General features: G+C 48.4%; 1 protein-coding gene and 1 pseudogene across 3 annotated transcripts; one reads left to right on the top strand and one right to left on the bottom strand.

Moving 5' to 3' along the window:
• Positions 1-6,755: 6,755 nt before the first annotated feature.
• LOC119258434 (class I histocompatibility antigen, Gogo-OKO alpha chain-like) lies at positions 6,756-10,216 on the top strand. Of its 3 annotated transcripts, none has more exons than XM_054701153.1 (7): positions 6,756-6,828; positions 7,133-7,411; positions 7,557-7,736; positions 8,861-9,136; positions 9,257-9,376; positions 9,648-9,680; positions 9,807-10,216. In XM_054701153.1, the coding sequence occupies exons 1-7, from the start codon at positions 6,765-6,767 to the stop codon at positions 9,833-9,835; spliced, it is 981 nt and encodes a 326-aa protein (XP_054557128.1). In that variant the 5' UTR covers positions 6,756-6,764; the 3' UTR covers positions 9,836-10,216. The 3 variants fall into 3 exon arrangements, with proteins under 3 accessions (XP_054557128.1, XP_037382659.2, XP_054557127.1); XM_037526762.2 differs by having other exon boundaries at positions 7,557-7,832; positions 9,811-10,216; XM_054701152.1 differs by having other exon boundaries at positions 7,557-7,832.
• A 3,053-nt stretch (positions 10,217-13,269) lies between these two features.
• Positions 13,270-13,415, bottom strand: LOC119258436 (U2 spliceosomal RNA; annotated as a pseudogene).
• Between the last annotated feature and the right edge of the window lie 4,021 nt (positions 13,416-17,436).

The following is a 17,436-nucleotide window of genomic DNA, read 5'->3' as shown; positions in this document are numbered from 1 at the left end:
TAATGCAACCAACCCATCCTGGGTAGGTTTATGAATGGATCTAGCAGCCACATGCTCTTCATCGCTGTTTGTAGTCACCGTACTCCTCCGTATGGGGTGGAAATGGGTGATCTCCCTCAGTGTGTCAAAATTAACTGCCTTGGAGACCGGCTGCTGCTTGGAGCCTGGCTAAGAGGCAGGGGATGAAGTGTCTCAGCGAGCCCTGCCCCCACGACCCGCATCAGTGTCTGTCTGGTATTCCCAGCCAGGCTCCTGGCGGGACCTGCTTCAGGGCCTGGGGCATGGTTGTGTCAGTGAAGTGGCCTCGAGCAGAAAAACACATTCTCTTTGATTAGAGGCCAGGGTAGAAGAGAGGATAACGTGTAATCATGACACCGAAGGTTATAGGTGTAACCTTAGGTGTAACCTTGGGTAAGATAATGAAATTCTATGGTGTAGGTAGTGGGGTCAATCTGGGAGAGATCAGACAGAGGGAAAGGGCCACTTTTTCTGCCTACAGCAAAGGTTATCTAAGTCGGTTAGAATTTTGGGGTCAAAATGTTAGGGGAAGTGCCTCCCCGGTGGCACAGCGGTTGAGCGCTGGGTTGCGAAGCTGTGCGCAGCCTCTGCAGTGCCGGTTCGATCCCCGGCTATTCCCCGGCCACTGGAAGAGGTGTTGTAGAGCAACCCCAATACAAAACGGGGTGCCTGACTGTGGGTCCTCACCCGCGCACTTAAAAGGACTTATCAGTGCTCTACTGCAGGCACACGCGAAAGGTTAATAAAAGGTTTATTTACAAGGGAAGGGAAATGAGGAAATGTACAGCTCTGGGAGAAAAGTTGAGTCCTACCCAATCTGCCGATCAGGAATCCCCAAAATGGAGCTCTGAGAGCTGGCCGCCAGCCAGGAGCTGTGAAGCCAGGAGGCGAGCGATCGCTAGAGACCCCGAGGCCCACGTGTTTGGTTTTTATATCCAACCTGGCTGCCCAACTCCACCCTTAGGTCCCAGCCACCTTCCCTTTGTTGGTAATGGGATTTGTCTTTCCCAGTGTCCTGATGGCTTTGGTCTGGAGTGCGGGTGGGGTCCACAAAGCCTGTATGGGATTAACTCAGGACTTCCTCTCCCCCTAACAGAGGGTCCCACATGGTGCGCAGACCTCTCTTGCCGCCCACTGCTCCCCTCAGCAGTGTACTTCGGTCCTTCTGCCTGCTCTGCTCCCTTCTCTGGCTCTGGTGAATTCTCTCACCCTCCCGTGCTTCTGACTGTACCCAGTGCTTGTATAAATAAATAAATAAAAATAAATCTTCAAAAAAAATTATAAAAAATAAAAAATAATAAAATTAAAAAAAAATGTTAGGGGGAAAGGATGTCCTAAAGCTAAATACATACAGGCTTTGTGGACTCCACCCCCACTCCAGACCAAAGCCATCAGGACATTGGGAAAGACAAATCCCGTCACCACCACAGGGAAGGTTGCAGGACCGGGGTTGCCCTGTAACCAAAAGAGCCCATTTCTGGCCACCTAGAGCCACTGTCCAGTTCATATTTGAGCCAGGCCAGGGTGCAATAAAAAATGAGGCGCTTAGGTCTCATATCCGGCTTTAAATATAGAGGGCCAAGGGCCTTCAGGAGGCACCCCAAGGGGGTGTCTGCCGGAATGTGGAATTGCGTTGATCCCGTAGTGAGTGTCCCTCTTAGGATCTCAAACGGAGGGTCAGGGAGGGAGGCCAGAGACCCAGAGTCCCTGGCCAGATCTTCAGGGTATCTAGCGGGAGAGTGAAAGGGGAAGGCGGCGTCCCGCTGTCCTCTTTACCTCCAAGAAATAGGATGGGTCATGCCCCTGAAGAGAGGACTCACCTCAGAGGGAGCCCCAAATGGAAAGCGCGGATCAGGAGGGGGTAGCGATCACTGAATAGAGACCTCTGTGATCCGAGGGACCCTAGAGGCAACAGCTCACCCTGGGAGAGTCAAGAGCCAGGCGCTGGTGGTCCACAGCCCAGCTGGGTCTTTTCATTCTTCCCGATTATTTGGCAAAGTGCCCTAGGAAGAGAAGGTGGGCCCACAGGAGGAAGAGGAGGATGGCCCCTCCAAGGGAGATGAAAAGTTAAGGTGGAAGTGGCCACATGGATTGGAGTTACCAGGGAAGCCCAGTAAGGGACTAGAGCAAGTCCCTGCTCCCCTCAAGTGACATGAGAGGCAGGGAGGGCCTGTTCTCCCGCAGGGAGGGGTGCCCCAGGTCATGAACCTGTGACCAGTAAGCCTTAGTGAGCTTGGCAGGGTTCCTGGCTTCCAGTTCCATGGGGAGAGGTAGAAAGAGGGAGTGAACAAGAAGGAGAGTGGAGAGTTAGGGACAGGGCAGGGTCCCCAGGCAGGATTGAACCCCGTTCAGGCCAACGCACCAGATGAAAGGTTCGGAGCAGTAAAGAAAAGGAGAGCCAGGCTAAATTTCTCAAAGGAAGGGAAAATTTATTGCGCCATGGGTGGACCTCAGGGACCCAAGGTGGGGAACGTGAAGCCGCACACATTGTCAGGGGGAAGCAGGCTTTTATATGTGAGGAGGTCAGATGGGGGACTGGGTTTGTAGGGCCAAAAAGATTTGTGGGGGGAGGGGGGAGTTTCTTTGTCTGAGAAAAGATTTGTAGGGCATGGGAGGTTCATTATCTGAATCCTCTAGGCAGGCTTCTGCATTCCTGTTTCCTGGTGGGTTTTTGCATCCAGGCCTCCTGCATGGACCTTTCAGTAGTGAAACAATAGGTAACTTCTTTTTAAAAAATCACAGAATTGTACGATTATCCTTACATTTACAGAAAGTTATTTTCTTAAAAATGCTTTATTAGCATACGTTGGTTATTAATATTCTAAAGTAAAGAAGTAGTAATGCTAGTGACCAGCCTCGGCAAACTGTCCTGTGAGGGGTTCCTGTGAGGATGAGAGGGCATGGACAAATCTGAGGGATTAGGGGGAGAGGGAGTGAGGAGATGCAAACACTTGATCAGGGTGCAGACATCATCCTGCTGAGGGTCTCAGCAGCCCTTTATTTATACCTTACAAGCAAACCCAGAGTACATAAGCATATGTATTAGAGCAGGAAGATAACAATCATCACATCTTCCTCTAGAACAGCCAGGGGTTTATTTGCCCTTCAGCAGACGTTGTAACATTCTTTATTTTGAAGAAGGCACAGTTGTTAAACAAAAGAGTTCTTAGAATAGTCATTTATCTTAAACAATCATTTTATTACTAGCAAAAACTTATGTGACTGAAACGAACATTTCTATGTTTACCATGGTCAAGGATTAACTAAGGGCAAGAAGTTACCTTGGGGAAGGGAAACAGAGGGATTTTTTCTAACTAACCTATAAAGTTTAGACTAACATATAACCATATTGTTACAGGGCAGGGAGAGGGGCAGCCCAGACCCCACAAACCTGCCTATTCTAAATGGGTTCTGCCATCCACCGCATCAACACAAAACATATGAGACTTTAATGGGAAGGAACTTTAATACAATTAGGAAACAACACAGAGAAGGCAAAGAATATAGTTTCTAAATCAAGCACCCAATGTTTCCCGTCCCCTCGTGGGTAAAAGTCCACCCAAGCAGGATTGGCCCAGAACAAGGCCCCAAAGCCTGCCACAAGTCTTAAGCATCTTCCAGTGGGGAGCCACAGAAAAGGATCAGAAATAACCAGACAAGTCTGGAGGGAAAAGAGCAAAATCAAAATCAACAAAATCAAAATCAACACAAAAACTGCCATTGTCACCTCCCCACGGGTCTCTCACCCACATCTGTGCCACCCAGTCCACGACCAAAAGGCAAACGCAGTTTCTTCACACATCTCTCGGCTCCATGTGCCCGCTTCAGGTCTCCTGGCTCCATCCTGCTTCCTTCCTTCTTCAGTCTCCTCTGCAGCTGCTTCTCTCTCTCCTCAGCTCCACCCTCCATTTGGGTGGGGCAGGGAACCTGGAACCTCCCCCTTTCTTGGGGACCACCCTGTTTCAATCCCCCTTTTAATTTTTATTCCACCATATCTATGGTGGCACAGATCTCAGGGTGTAGTGTTAGGAGACAGTCTTTTTTCAGGGTTACAATGTGTGTAAGAGAAGCAACAATTAGTCAGCAGCATTGTCCATGAATGTCCAGTATGACAGTTTTCCATTACTGGAAAATAGTCCATTAGCCAAGCCAAAAGAAAAAAAATCTGGAGCATTAGAAGTGCGCAGGTGAGGACCCACAGCTAGGCAACCCGTTTTATATCGGGGCTGCTCTGTAACTATATGATTAAAGCAAGAAACAGAAGGCTTTTATATGGGAATCATCATCTAATAGTATACTGTTTTTAATAAGGTATTGATTCAATATTAAGGAACCAAGGGCCTGGAGGGCGTCAATGCCAGGCAAACCGTACTAACTGTTACCTAGCCCCAAGCTCTCAATTAAGGGAGGAATTCTCCTAATCTAACAGAAGAGTTTTTCTACCTATTACTCCTATACTTATCTAGTCAGCCTAGTTTCCGTATCTAACTTTAAGATCAAGGGAAAATTCCTTTTTTTGTCCTGATTGTTGTTTTAAGGAACTGCAAATATTTCATCAGAGGCAGGGCCAGAGATGGTTCTCAAAATAGCTTTTGGTTCTCAAAATGGTTAACACGTGCCATATCAGTAGTGGTATTGTTAGGGGGAAATGATGTCCTAAGCTAATCCCATACAGGCTTTGTGGACTCCACCCCCACTCCAGACTAAAGCCATCAAGACATTGGGAAAGACAAATCCCGTCACCACCAAAGGGAGAGTGGCTGTGTTATAGGACAGGGAGAGGGGCAGCCCAAAACTCTGCAAACCTGCCTGTTCTAAATGGGTTCTGCCATCCGCTGCATCAACACAAAACATATGAGACTTTAATGGGAAGGAACTTTAATAAAATTAGGAAAAAATACAGGTAAGGCAAAAAATCTAGTTTCTAAATGAAGCACCCAAAGTTACCCGTCCCTCGTGGGTAAAACTCCATCCATATGGGATCGGCCCAGAACAAGGCCCCAAAGCCTGCCACAAGTCCAAAGCATCTTCCAGTGGGGACCCACAGAAAAGGGTCAGAAACAACCAGACAAGCCCGGAAGGAAAAGAGCAAAATCAACATTAAGATAAAAGCTGCCATTGTCACCTCCCCATAGGTCTCACCCACATCTGTGTCACCCAGTCCACGACCAAAAGACAAGCGCAGTTTCTTCACATGTCTCTAGGCTCCATGTGCCTCCTCCAGGTCTCCTGGCTCCATCCTGCTTCCTTCCTCAGTCTCTTCTGCAGCTTCTCCTCTCCCTGCTCAGCTCCACCCTCCCTTGGGAGGGGCAGGGAACCTCCCCCTTTCCTGGGGACCACCCTGTTACAGCTGGGACCTGAGGGTGGAGTTGGGCAGCCAGAATGGATATAAAAACGAAAAACACGTAGGCCTTGGGGGCTCGCTATCGCTCGCCTCCTGGCTTCATGGCTCCTGGCTTGCAGCCAGCTCTCAGAGCGCCATTTGGGATTCCTGATCTGCGGATCGGGTAGGACTCATTTAAAACTTTGTCTCCCACTTTTCTCCCTGAGCTGTACATTTCCTCATTTCCCCTTCCCTTGTAAATAAACCTTTTATTAACCTTTCGCGTGTGCCTGCAGTAGAGCATTGATAAGTCCTTTTAAGCGCGGGGGTGAGGACCCACAGTCAGGCACCCCGTTTTGTATTGGGGTTGCTCTACAACAGTAACATTGACTATTTCCAAGTGCATTATTTGTGCCTTCTAGGTTAGTAGCTTAACCAGTCACAAAATTGTTGTTGGCTTATTCATGAATGCATACTCCAACAGCTACCATACCCATTGTCACTGAAAGGGAACTGTAAGGAAAAGGGAATCTTTCCCTGTTAAAGAGGCATAGACATGGAAATAAATGTCAGTGAAAGACAAGCTTGCTTCCTTAGTAAGCATATCTAAACAAGGCCTGGCAGCCTGCTAGGCTGGTTGTTCTCCTGGGCCAGTCTCAAAGATCTGAGTCCTTCCCCTTTTCCTGTGTCAAGAATTTGTATGCTAACTAACCAATGTTATCAATGAATCACGCAGTGCCATGTGCTGTCAAATTGGTTATTCAGTAATTGATCAAACAGCATTTGCAGTTTTACTTTTAAATGCGTATTTTAACAATGGTAGAAACTAGCCATAAACAAATGAGGAGAATCTTGGAGTCAGCTAAAGAGATTCCTGACTTTTCAGGAATCTGCCCCATGCCTGGACCTTTGTCAGACGACAGGAGTAGCATGGCTCCCAGCATAACAACATCTTTTTGAAAGGTTTTATTCTAGTAAAGTAAATATTTAAAGCTATAACCCACATAAAAAAATTATGCATGGGATCCGTAATAATCTGAGAGACTGTAGAGACATCCTGAGAGAAAAATGTTTGAAAATCGCTGGCCCAGTTCCTGGGCCTGGCCTCGGGGAGAGGGTGTGACAAAGGTCTTGGTGCAGGAGAGGAGGGTCTCGGGGTGTGGGTCTCAAGGTCTCAGTCCCCAGAGCACTGTTCCGGACTGGAGGGTGACTGTCTGGGCTTCCTCACCTCCCCAGTTTCACTTCTCACAACCTGCGTCAGGTCCTCCCTCATGGATACTGGTGACTCACTCCAGGGCTCACTCTCCATTGCCTGGAGGTCTCCAGAGCAGCCAATCAGCAGCCCCGCGGCTCCCGTTCCAAAGCCCTCGCCCGCCCACCGGGACTCCGTCTCCCCAGCCCGGGTGGGGGCGCGTCCTGGGGGATGGGGGGCGCAGCCCTCCTGCTCCTGCTCGCGGTGGCCGCGGCCCCGAGGGAGACCCGGGTGGGTGAGTGCGGGTCGGGAGGGGACAGGGCGCTCCCAGAGGCGGGAGCGAGGGCGCGGGCGGGCGTGGGAAAGGCGCGACCTCGCCGCCGCCCTAGTTGTCCCCCCACCTCGGCCCGCCCCGTCCTGGCCCCTTTCCGTCCCCCCGAGACCCCAGACTCCTCTGGCCCCCGAGTCCGGCCATTTTCGTCCCGCAGCCGCTTTTCACTCTCACTCCTCTTTCACCCACTTTCTGTCTCTGGGCGCCCCCTGGGACTCGAGCCCCCGAAGGGGAGAAGAATAGCCCGGGTCTCCCCTCCCGCCCCCAGGCCCCCACTCCATGAGGATTTTCTACACCGCGATGTCCCGGCCCGGCCTCGGGGAGCCCCGCTTCATCTCGGTGGCCTACGTGGACGACATGCTGTTCAACCGCTTCGACAGCGACTCCCCTGGCCAGAGCTTGGAGCCGCGGGCGCCCTGGGCGGAGCAGGTGGAGCAGGAGGAGCAGGAGGAGTGGGACAGGAGGACGCGGAGCCTAAGGTACTACACACTGTGGTACCGCGCGCAGCTGGACGCCCTGCGCGGCCTCTACAACCAGAGCGAGACCGGTGAGCTGGCGCGGGGCCGGGCCGGGTCAGCACCCCCATCCCCACGGATGGGGTGGGGGGTCGCTCAGGGTCTCCCCCTCCAGGCTTCTCTGCAACCTGCCCAGGAACAGCCCGCAGAACTTTAACCTGGTTGCATTCTGGACAGACTCTCACACCCTCCAGAGGATGTCTGGCTGCGACCAGGGGCCCAACGGGCGCCTCCTCCGTGCATACAGTCAGTTCGCCTATGATGGCACGGATTACCTGGCCCTGAACGGGGACCTGCGCTCCTGGACCGCGGTGGACACGGTCGCTCACATCACCCGGCGCAAGTGGGAGGCCCAGGGTGAGGCAGAGAGATTCAGGAACTTTGTGGAGGGCAGGTGCTTGAGGTGGCTGCGCAGATTCCTGGAGTACGGGAAGGAGACTCTGCAGCGCACGGGTAAGAGGGGCCTGGAGGCCTCCAGGTCCCCCCCTGCCTGGAGTCACTGCGGGAAATGAGTCCTCTCTCTAGTCCCGAGAGGGGGGCTCCCCTGGGTTTCATGTTCTGCACGAGAGAGACTCCCAGAGACTCCGGCTTCTCCTGAAGGACAGTGAAGGGATCCCGTCTCTCCTGAGAAAGACAGACAGTCCCTGACATCACACGTCACCGGGTCCTTTTGACCAGGGGCCTGTTTGAGAACCACGAGTTTCTCTCTCAGTCTTGTTTCTGGTCTGAGAACATTTTCAGTTATGTGATTCCTGCTTTTCTGTGTCATTCACCTTCCACCCAGGTCAGGAATAAAAAGTCTGTGTTCCACTCCCTCTGCTTCATCCTACCCTGGGTTTTCATCCTCATTCTAGAACATTCTAAGGAATAGGGGATTCTCACAGATTCCCCAGATTAGCTTGCTTTTTACATTTTATGCTTCTAACTGTTACAGGACAAACCCCGATATAAAATGGGGTTTCCTGACTGTGGGTCCTCACCTGCGGGCTTAAAGGGGACTTAGGAATGCTAAACTGCAGACACACACAAAAGGTTGATGAAAGGTTTATTTACACAGGAAGGAGAAATGGGAAATGAATAACTCAGGGAGAAAAAAAGAGAAATATGTTCGTAATGCGTCCTACCGGTTCCGCTGACCTGGAATTCCAGTGACCCACAGAGGTGGCAAAAACCTAGCACGCCTCGTGGCCAACCCAGCAACTCCAGGCCACATGGCCAGTTAAATACCCAAACGGAGAGCCTAGTTGCTTAACTCCACCCTCAGGTCCTCTCAACCTGCCCTTTGGTGATCGTGGGATTTGTAGTTCCCAGTGTCGTGGGGATGGAGTCCACAAAGCCTGTATGGAGTTTGCTCAGGGCATCCTTCACCCCTGTCATTCCTGCCACACCAGTTGTCTTGTCCATTGTGAGGATGGTCTCATGAGGATTCCTCAGTGTCCATGGAGGAAACACAAAGTGAGTTTTCTGATTTACCACCTCAGATCCCCCAAAGACACGCATGACCCGCCACCCCACTTCTGAGTATGAGGTCACCCTGAGGTGCTGGGCCCTGGACTTCTACCCTGCGGACATCACCCTGACCTGGCAGCGAGATGGGGAGGACCTGACCCAGGAGATGGAGCTGGTGGAGACCAGGCCTGGGGGAGATGGAACCTTCCAGAAGTGGGTGGCTGTGGTGGTGCCTTCTGGAGAGGAGCAGAGATACACGTGCCACGTGCAGCATGAAAGTCTGCTGGAGCCCCAAGTCCTGAGATGGGGTAAGGAGGAGGATGTGGGCACAGAGGCTATTCTCAGGGCCATCAGGAGCCCTTCTGGAGCCCTTCAGAGGGTCAGGATAAGGTCTGGGGCTCAGGTTATGATCTTCCCTTCCCTTCCAGTGCCCCTTCCTCAGTCCTCTAGCCCCACTGGGGGCATCATTGCTGGCCTGGTTCTCCTTGGAGCTGTGCTCACTGGAGCTGCGGTGGCTGCAGCTGTGATGTGGAGGAAGAAGCACTCAGGTAGGGAAGGGAGTGGGGGATCTTGTCCACCGAGGGCTTTTATGTCCCAGGGAGAACTTGCCCTGCCTGGTTAATGGGAAGTGCCATCCACACACACGTTGCCCAGAGGGCATTTGGTCCAGTCCCCCCTCACCTTTCTTCATTTTTCCCAGTCCTGACGTGGGTCTTTAGTCACAGTTCTGGAAACTTCCCTGTTGTGCAGGATTAAAAGATTCCTTTAGGTCTTCTGACCTGACTGTTCCCTGGTCTCACATGATGTTTCTTCCCACAGGAGGACAAGGAGGAAGCTACACTCAGGCCGCAGGTAAGTGTGGATCAGGGGTTTGATCCCTGAGCCCCTGGGGACAGTGTAAATGGACTCCATGGGGGAGCCACCCTCATCAGTCCCTCCTGTGGTCTCGTCTCTGACCAGGTTCTGTTTTGTTCTCAGAAAGGCAGCGACAGTGCCTAGGGCTCTGATGTGTCTCTCAGCCCCTAAGGATCTTTTACAACAAACCTGATGAGGCTCCTGTTGTGCACACCCTGGATGGCAGTGTGATGGTGTCACTGTTGTTTTTACCTGTGATATTGAGCATTTGTTCATATTTTTATTTTTCTATGTCTACATAAGTTGCTATGTCTACAAATAATAATAAATAAAATATAATAAATAAAAAGATTTATTCATGCATACAAGAACTGGGGTAAAGGTCACATGCACAGGAGGTGATAAGATTCACCAGAGACAAAGTGGGGAACAGAACAGGCAGGCTGATGAAATACACTGCTGAGGGGAGCAGCGGGTGAGACAGGAGAGGTCTGCCGCACCATGTGGGATTCTCGCCCCCCGGCCGGGATCGAACCTGCACTGCAGAGGCTGCGGACAGCTTAACAGTGCTGCGCTCAACCACCAGCACCACCAGGGGAGGCCCAGAAGTAAATTTTTTCTTTTTTTGTTATATTTGTAACACTGTTTTTTGTCCTTATTAAAATTGGGTTATTTCTTGCTGATCGTTGAGTTTTAAGCAGTATTTGTAAATTCTTGATACAGTCCTTTATCAGTTTGTGATATGCAAATGTTTCCCCCCACTCTGTGACCTGAACTCCTTTACTGACGGGAAAACAAGCATTATTGTCCAGACAGTAGCATGGATATATTTTTTTAGAAAAGAAAAGATAAATTACTAATTGGTTTTGAGCAGATACTGGCTGACTGGGATGTTGGGGGATGGAAGGGAATGGCTTACTTATGCATATCCTTGAGTGTTATTTAAATGTCCTTTCAGCATGAAATATGCTTTCAAAAATAAATTACACTTCATTCCTCAATTTATAAAACTTCACCCATCATGTCCAAATCACGTGTTAAGATCAGACTGGCACGTGGGTTACAAGTGATGGACCCGCATATCTTAGTCCCAGAGTCATGGTTTCTCTCAGGGGTCACTCTGGTTTTGTCCATTCTGTGGGTGTTGGACAAATGTATAATGACCTGTGTCCATTATGAGAATATCATGCAGAGTATTTTCATTGCCCTTAATGTCTTCTGTGCTCCAAGGAAGCAAAAGCAAAAAGAAACCAATGGAATCACATGAGACTAAAAAGCTTCTTTATAGTGAGGGAAACTCATTAAAATGAAAATGTTGTAGAGCAACCCTGATACAAAACGGGGTGCCTGACTGTGGGTCCTCACCCGCGCGCTTAAAAGAACTTATCAATGCTCTACTGCAGGCACACGTGAAAGGTTAATAAAAGGTTTATTTACAAGGGAAAGGGAAATGAGGAAATGTACAGCTCTGGGAGAAAAGTGGGAGACAAAGTTTTAAATGAGTCCTACCCGATCCGCCGATCAGGAATCCCAAAATGGCGCTCTGAGAGCTGGCCGCCAGCCAGGAGCGGTGAAGCCAGGAGGCGAGCGATCGCGAGCCAGAGAGCGAGCAAGGCCCACGTGTTTGTTTTTTATATCCAACCTGGCTGCCCAACTCCACCCTCAGGTCCCAGCCACCCTCCCCTTGGTGGTGATGGGATTTGTCTTTCCCAATGTCCTGATGGCTTTAGTCTGGAGTGGGGGTGGAGTCCACAAAGCCTGTATGAGATTATCTCAGGACATCCTTTCCCCCTAACAATTCCCCCCTTTCACTTTTTGCCACCATTTCCATGGTGATGAAGATCAAACATATGGATGCTGGGATACAGTCTCAGATGAAAATTTTTCAGGGTTCCAGTCTGAAAGAAAACGAATCCCTCCAGGTAGTGTCCATTGTAGAAAGCAAAAGTCCTCCCTTCCTGGGAAAACAGTTCATCAGTCCCAGCCGAAAGAAAACATCTGGAGGCATTAGCCAGAACAAGACAGCAGATATGTCAAAAATCACAGGAAAAAAAATCTTAAAATGGTTCAACTTATGTAAAGACAAATTCTCTCAACCTTGATCCCAAATTTTTTAAACAGCATAGCAAAAGTTTGCAAACCAAATCTACTTTTAAACCATATTGCCTATTTTTGCATAAAATCACAGGGCAGAAATAACTAAGCAGCAATTTTTAGCTGGCTCCGTTGGAATACTCCATATAGGATTCAGAGCGAACTGTTGACATCCGGTCCGTGTAGGCTTCTGGAAGAAGTTGGTCTCATCAGACTCCACCTGGGCTTTCCTCTTCTCGAGGGTACCAGGGACTTTTCGTTGGCCGGGTTGTCCAGTCCTGCCAATGGAGGCAAGCTTCCTCACCTTCTTTGGAGGTCTCTGGAACCCTACAAACAAGGCAAACAGGTTCTCCTCTTCTTGGTTCAGCTCTGTTTCAACTTTCTGGAAGAGCTCCACACAAAGCCACACAATGAAACTTATGTCCAATTTTTTCAGTTTAAACAAAATCCCTATGGAAGTTATGCAAAAACAGACTCTGAGATAAGTAGTAAAAGATTACTACCACTATTTTTATGCCGTGTTGGTATCAAGGGGAGAGAAAATGCAAACACAAGTTAGCTTTGTTGGAAAAAAAATTACAACCTTGCTGCAGATCCTGGTCACCAAAACAAGAAAACTTTGTGGATTTAGAGCAAAATGCAAAAAAATCATCAGTATTATTATGTCAAGGAAAACTTAGTAAATATGAGGTGTATTTCCAAGTCTATTCAGTCCTTAGTAGAAAAGTTTTACTCTCAACAGTTCCATCAATAGGAATCTGTTGAGACCTTTTCTCCCTATATTTTCAGAAACAATTTCTGTAGATGTGAAACAATTGAATTACATAATATTACAAGGTAACAATCACCATTGACAATTTACATACATACCAGATACTACTGTTAACATTTTGTACATACCAAAGTTTTACCATTTTCCCAAGTGACAATGCTTCCCTTCCAGTTTTACTTCATTAGGTAAAATCCAAATAGAACAAATTCATCTAATGCCTTTCCCAGGAGGAAAGGGAGAAACTTTGTGGAGTGTCTCAGGAGCTCTACTGAGGTTCCACAAAATTTCCTTGCATCAGCCAAATGACAGGCTACCAAATTTATACTTGAATTTAGATTTCTGGGAAGCTTTGCCATAAATATCAGAAGAATAACAGAAACAACAATGTTCAATCTCTGTGAAGGCACCGGCTTAGTTCAGGAGCACAATGTTGACAATCAAACCATAACCTTTAGTTTTTCTCATAACTGGAGACTCTTTTTTTTTTTTTTTCAACGTCTATGGGCACCATGTATACCAATTTGTCAATCACTTGAGGTCAAGACAAGGACACAAGGAAAGGACATACAGACATACAACATATAGACACAAAGAGCTCATTAGTTACCATTTATCACGCGTGGGATATCTCATGCAACTGCAGTTTCACTCATTGGCCAAAGTAACAAAAAGAAAGCACAGAAAAAAATCTCAAAGGTAAAAAAAAAGCAGAAAGTTAAAAAAAAATAACAAAATCAAAATCAAGATTGAAAACCTTTCTGTGTAAAAAAAAAATAGTGGCACCATATGCATGATCCTAGATGTTATTTCACGTCTCCTAAACTTTGATACTACTCTTGATCTTAGCCAAAAGGCCGAGAAGCGATACGTCTCCTAAACTTTGAAAAGAAGAAGATTGGTTAGAGCATGTTAGTTTTCTCAGGGTTTCTTCAGGAAAAAAAAATGAGTCCTTGGGTATCCTGCAACAATAACTGGAAAAGAAGTCAGTAACATTCAAGTTTTTGTCTGTTTCTTAAACAAATATCTCAAGTCCTCAATGGGTTCACAAGACCAATGGGACTTCGTCTCTGGGTCAGTTCCTCCTGGGGCTTTCTTAACTCTGGAATGATGTACCCAGGGTTTTATGCCTGCAAGTTTCAGAGAAGTATGTGTGCTCAACAAGACATCATAGGGACCAGTCCATTTTTCTGACAGCTGGTTTTGAGCATCCCCGCTCTGCCAAGTCTTCAGTAAGACCTGATCTCCAGGTTTGAAGGGATGCAATGGTTGATCAGGAGGCATAGAGATCCTTGAGGTTGCAAAGTTATGAATCACTGCCAGAACCTCCTGGATGTGTTTCACATATTGCGTGATCCGGCAATCTTGTGTTATTTCCGGACTGGCTTTCAGAACTGAGGCCTGAAAAGGTCTTCCAAACACAATCTCAAAGGGGCTTAATTGTAGCCCACTTCTAGGTGCCACTCTTATGCGGAGGAGGGCAAGGGATAGTACCTGGTCCCAACGAAGTTGTGTTTCTTGGCACAGTTTTGCCAAGGTTTTCTTCAAGGTGTGGTTCATCTTTTCTGTTTGCCCGGAAGACTGCGGTCTCCATGCAGCATGCAATTTCCAGTTTATCTGTAACGCACTGCTCACTGCATGGGTGACGTCAGAGACAAATGCCGGCCCATTATCACTCTGGATAGAGTCCGGCAACCCAAAGCGAGGGATTATCTCTTTCAGTAGCTGTTTGGCAACCTCAGAAGCTTTTTCCGTCTTTGTGGGAAATGCTTCCACCCATCCCGAAAACGTGTCGACAAAAACCAAGAGATATTTGAAATTGCCTATTGTTCTAGGCATTTGTGTGAAGTCCACCTGCCAGTCCTCAAAAGGACACTTGCCCCGATATTGAACCCCAATGGCTTTAGGGTGGGAGTCAGTCTTGGGGTTATTCCTGGCACATAATTCACAACCTCTGGTGATCCGTTGTGCTATTTTGTGTAAATACGGGCCCTTCAAATATGGGCGCACTGTTTCTAATAAGGCATCTCTCCCATAGTGAGATCCTTCGTGAAGATGTTTTAGCACCGGATATACCAGGACCTCCGGGAGGAGGATCATCCCATGAGAGTTTACTCTCCAAGTAGAGCTGGGATCAAACTCAGTAAATCCCCATGCACGAGCTCTCTCCTCATCCCGCTCGGTGTATTCAGGAGCATACTGAGTCAGGTCCACAAGAGGGATGAGTGCTCCCTGGAGGGCAGAATGGGCAGAACGGGCAGCGACCTTAGCCACCCGATCGGCTGCCCTGTTGCCCTTTGCCATGTCAGACCCACCCTTTTGGTGGCCAGGACAATGCATCACGGCAACAGCTGATGGTAAAGCTACTGCCTTTAACAGGGCCAGGATTTCTAATGGATGTTTGACGTCCTTGTTACTGGCAGTAAGAAGTCCCCGCTCCTTCCAAATGGCCCCATGCATGTGGAGAATCATAAAAGAGTACTTGGAGTCGGTAAATATATTGACTCTTTTACCTTTCGAGAGTTCCAATGCACGGGTCAGGGCTATTAATTCAGCTTTTTGCGCTGATGTACCTGCCGGAAGAGCCTTGGCCTCCACGGTGTTCTGGAGCGTCACCACTGCATATCCAGCACATCGACGGCCTTGGTCCATGAAGCTGCTGCCATCTGTAAATAGCTCCCACTCTGGGTCTGACAGAGGCTGGTCAGTTAGATCTGGTCGGCTGGCATACACTGTGTCTATGGTTTCTAAACAATTGTGGATTAAAGTGTCATCCTCAGGTCCATCTGCATTGCTTGGAAGCAGTGTGGCGGGATTCAGGGAGTTAGAAACCTGCAGCTTCACATTAGGATTGTCTAACAGAGCTGCTTGATATTTTCCCATTCGCCCGGCAGTCAACCAAAGTCCACCCTTCTGCTCCAGCAATGTCAAGACCTGATGTGGCACACACACAGTGATGGGCTGACCCAATATAAACTTCTCTGCCTCGTGTAGGAGGTCACAAGTGGCAGCTACAGCACGCAAACATGGAGGCCATCCCTTAGTGGTGTGGTCCAATTGTTTGGACAGATATGCAACGGGCTGCATTTCTGGTCCCAACAATTGGATTAGTACTCCAAGGCCAACACCCTGTCTCTCATGTACATAAAGTTTGAATGGCTTCCTAAGATCTGGAAGCCCTAATGCTGGTGCTGAAATCAACTTTACTTTTATTCCTTCAAAGGCCTTTTGACATTCTGAGGTCCAAGACAAAGGTTCAGAGTCCAGGCCTTTGAGAGCATCATACAAGGGTTTTGCTATTAATCCAAAGTTAGGAATCCAAATCCTGCAAAACCCAGCCATACCCAAAAATCCACGCAACTGTCGCCGGTTGCTGGGGACTTTAAGGGCTGAAATTACTTGTTTCCTTTCTGTCATCAAGCTCCGTCTGCCTTTCCTAATTTCAAACCCCAAATATGTCACCGTTTGTTTACAGATCTGTGCCTTTTGGGGTGACACCTTATAGCCACATTCTGCCAGGTGGTTCAGTATCACTATGGTATTTTCCAGACAGGATTTGTAGTCTGGACTTGCAATCAATAAATCATCTACGTATTGCAACAAGACTCCCTGGTTTAATTGAACCTTCCTGAGATCCCTGGCCAGTATTTCCCCAAAAATAGTTGGGGAGTTCTTAAACCCCTGTGGAAGCACAGTCCAGCAATACTGGAGAGTGCTCTTGGACTTAGGGTCTTGCCACTCGAAGGCAAAAAGCGGTTGATCCTGGACATCTATTGGGATACAGAAAAAGGCATCCTTCAGGTCTAATACCGAAAACCACCCAAAGTCACCAGGTATGGCAGTTAATAAGGTGTAGGGATTAGGCACAGTGGGATGTAAATCCCGAACATTGTCATTAATGGCCCTTAAATCTTGGACAAAACGGTACTCGCCTGTATGGGGTTTCTTCACTGGCAGAATCGGAGTGTTGTACGGTGAGCGGCAGGGCCGAATGAGTCCAGATTGAAGGAACCTTTTCAATACTGGCTTAATTCCCCTCAAGGCTTCCTCCTTTAAGGGGTATTGCTTCCTCCTCGGGGTTCTGCTCCCCTCTATCACTTCTATTTTTACAGGCTCCGCATTTTTCGCACATCCTGGGGTTCCATCAGCCCATACCCCTTTACTTACTCTTTCAACAATTTCTGGAGGTAAAATTTCACCTTTCGGTGGAACATCTTGAGTAAGTAACATCTGGAACCGCAGAGCATGCTCTGGAGGCACCTGTAGGTGAAGCCTCTGATGTTTTGGTAAGAATATAATTCGTGCGTTGAGCTTACTTAAAAGGTCACAGCCAAGTAGAGGGATTGGACACTCTTCCATGTACAGGAAGCTGTGCTGGAGCTGTGTGGTGCCCAGCCGGCACTCCAAAGGTTGCAGGAAGGGTGTCTGTTGTGACTTCCCTGTAACCCAATGACTGCTGCAGTCTTCTTGCTCATTTTAGTTAATTTCGAATTCAAAACTGAGTATGTCGCTCCAGTGTCCACCAAGAAATCAATGAGACGATCCCCCACAACGAGTGTTACCCGGGGCTCTGAGGGGGTTATTCTAATGGGCTTCTCTAGATCTAGTGGAGCCCCCGGGCACCCCTATTCTGCATCTGAACTTTCTCCATGAACTATCATCTGTCTCCTCTCCTCTGCACTTGGCTCTAGATTCCTTCTACTCTGTCTGTATTCCCTCCTATCTTCACCTGAGGCTCTACCCTGTGCTGTCATTTGTCTCCTGTCCTCTGTGCTGGGCTCTCAATTCCTTCTCTGTCTGTATTCCCTGTCATCATCTGAGCCTCCACTCTGTGCTAACATTTGTCTTCTTTCCTCTCTCCTTGGTTCCTGGTTCTGTGTGCTCCTTCTA

Source organism: Talpa occidentalis, unplaced genomic scaffold (assembly GCF_014898055.3).
Source record: "Talpa occidentalis isolate TD23 unplaced genomic scaffold, MPIMG_talOcc4v2.1 talOcc4.41, whole genome shotgun sequence".
Taxonomy (NCBI): Eukaryota; Metazoa; Chordata; class Mammalia; order Eulipotyphla; family Talpidae; genus Talpa; species Talpa occidentalis.
Note: the sequence above shows the minus strand (reverse complement) of the source record. Positions and strands in the feature narration are given on the sequence as shown.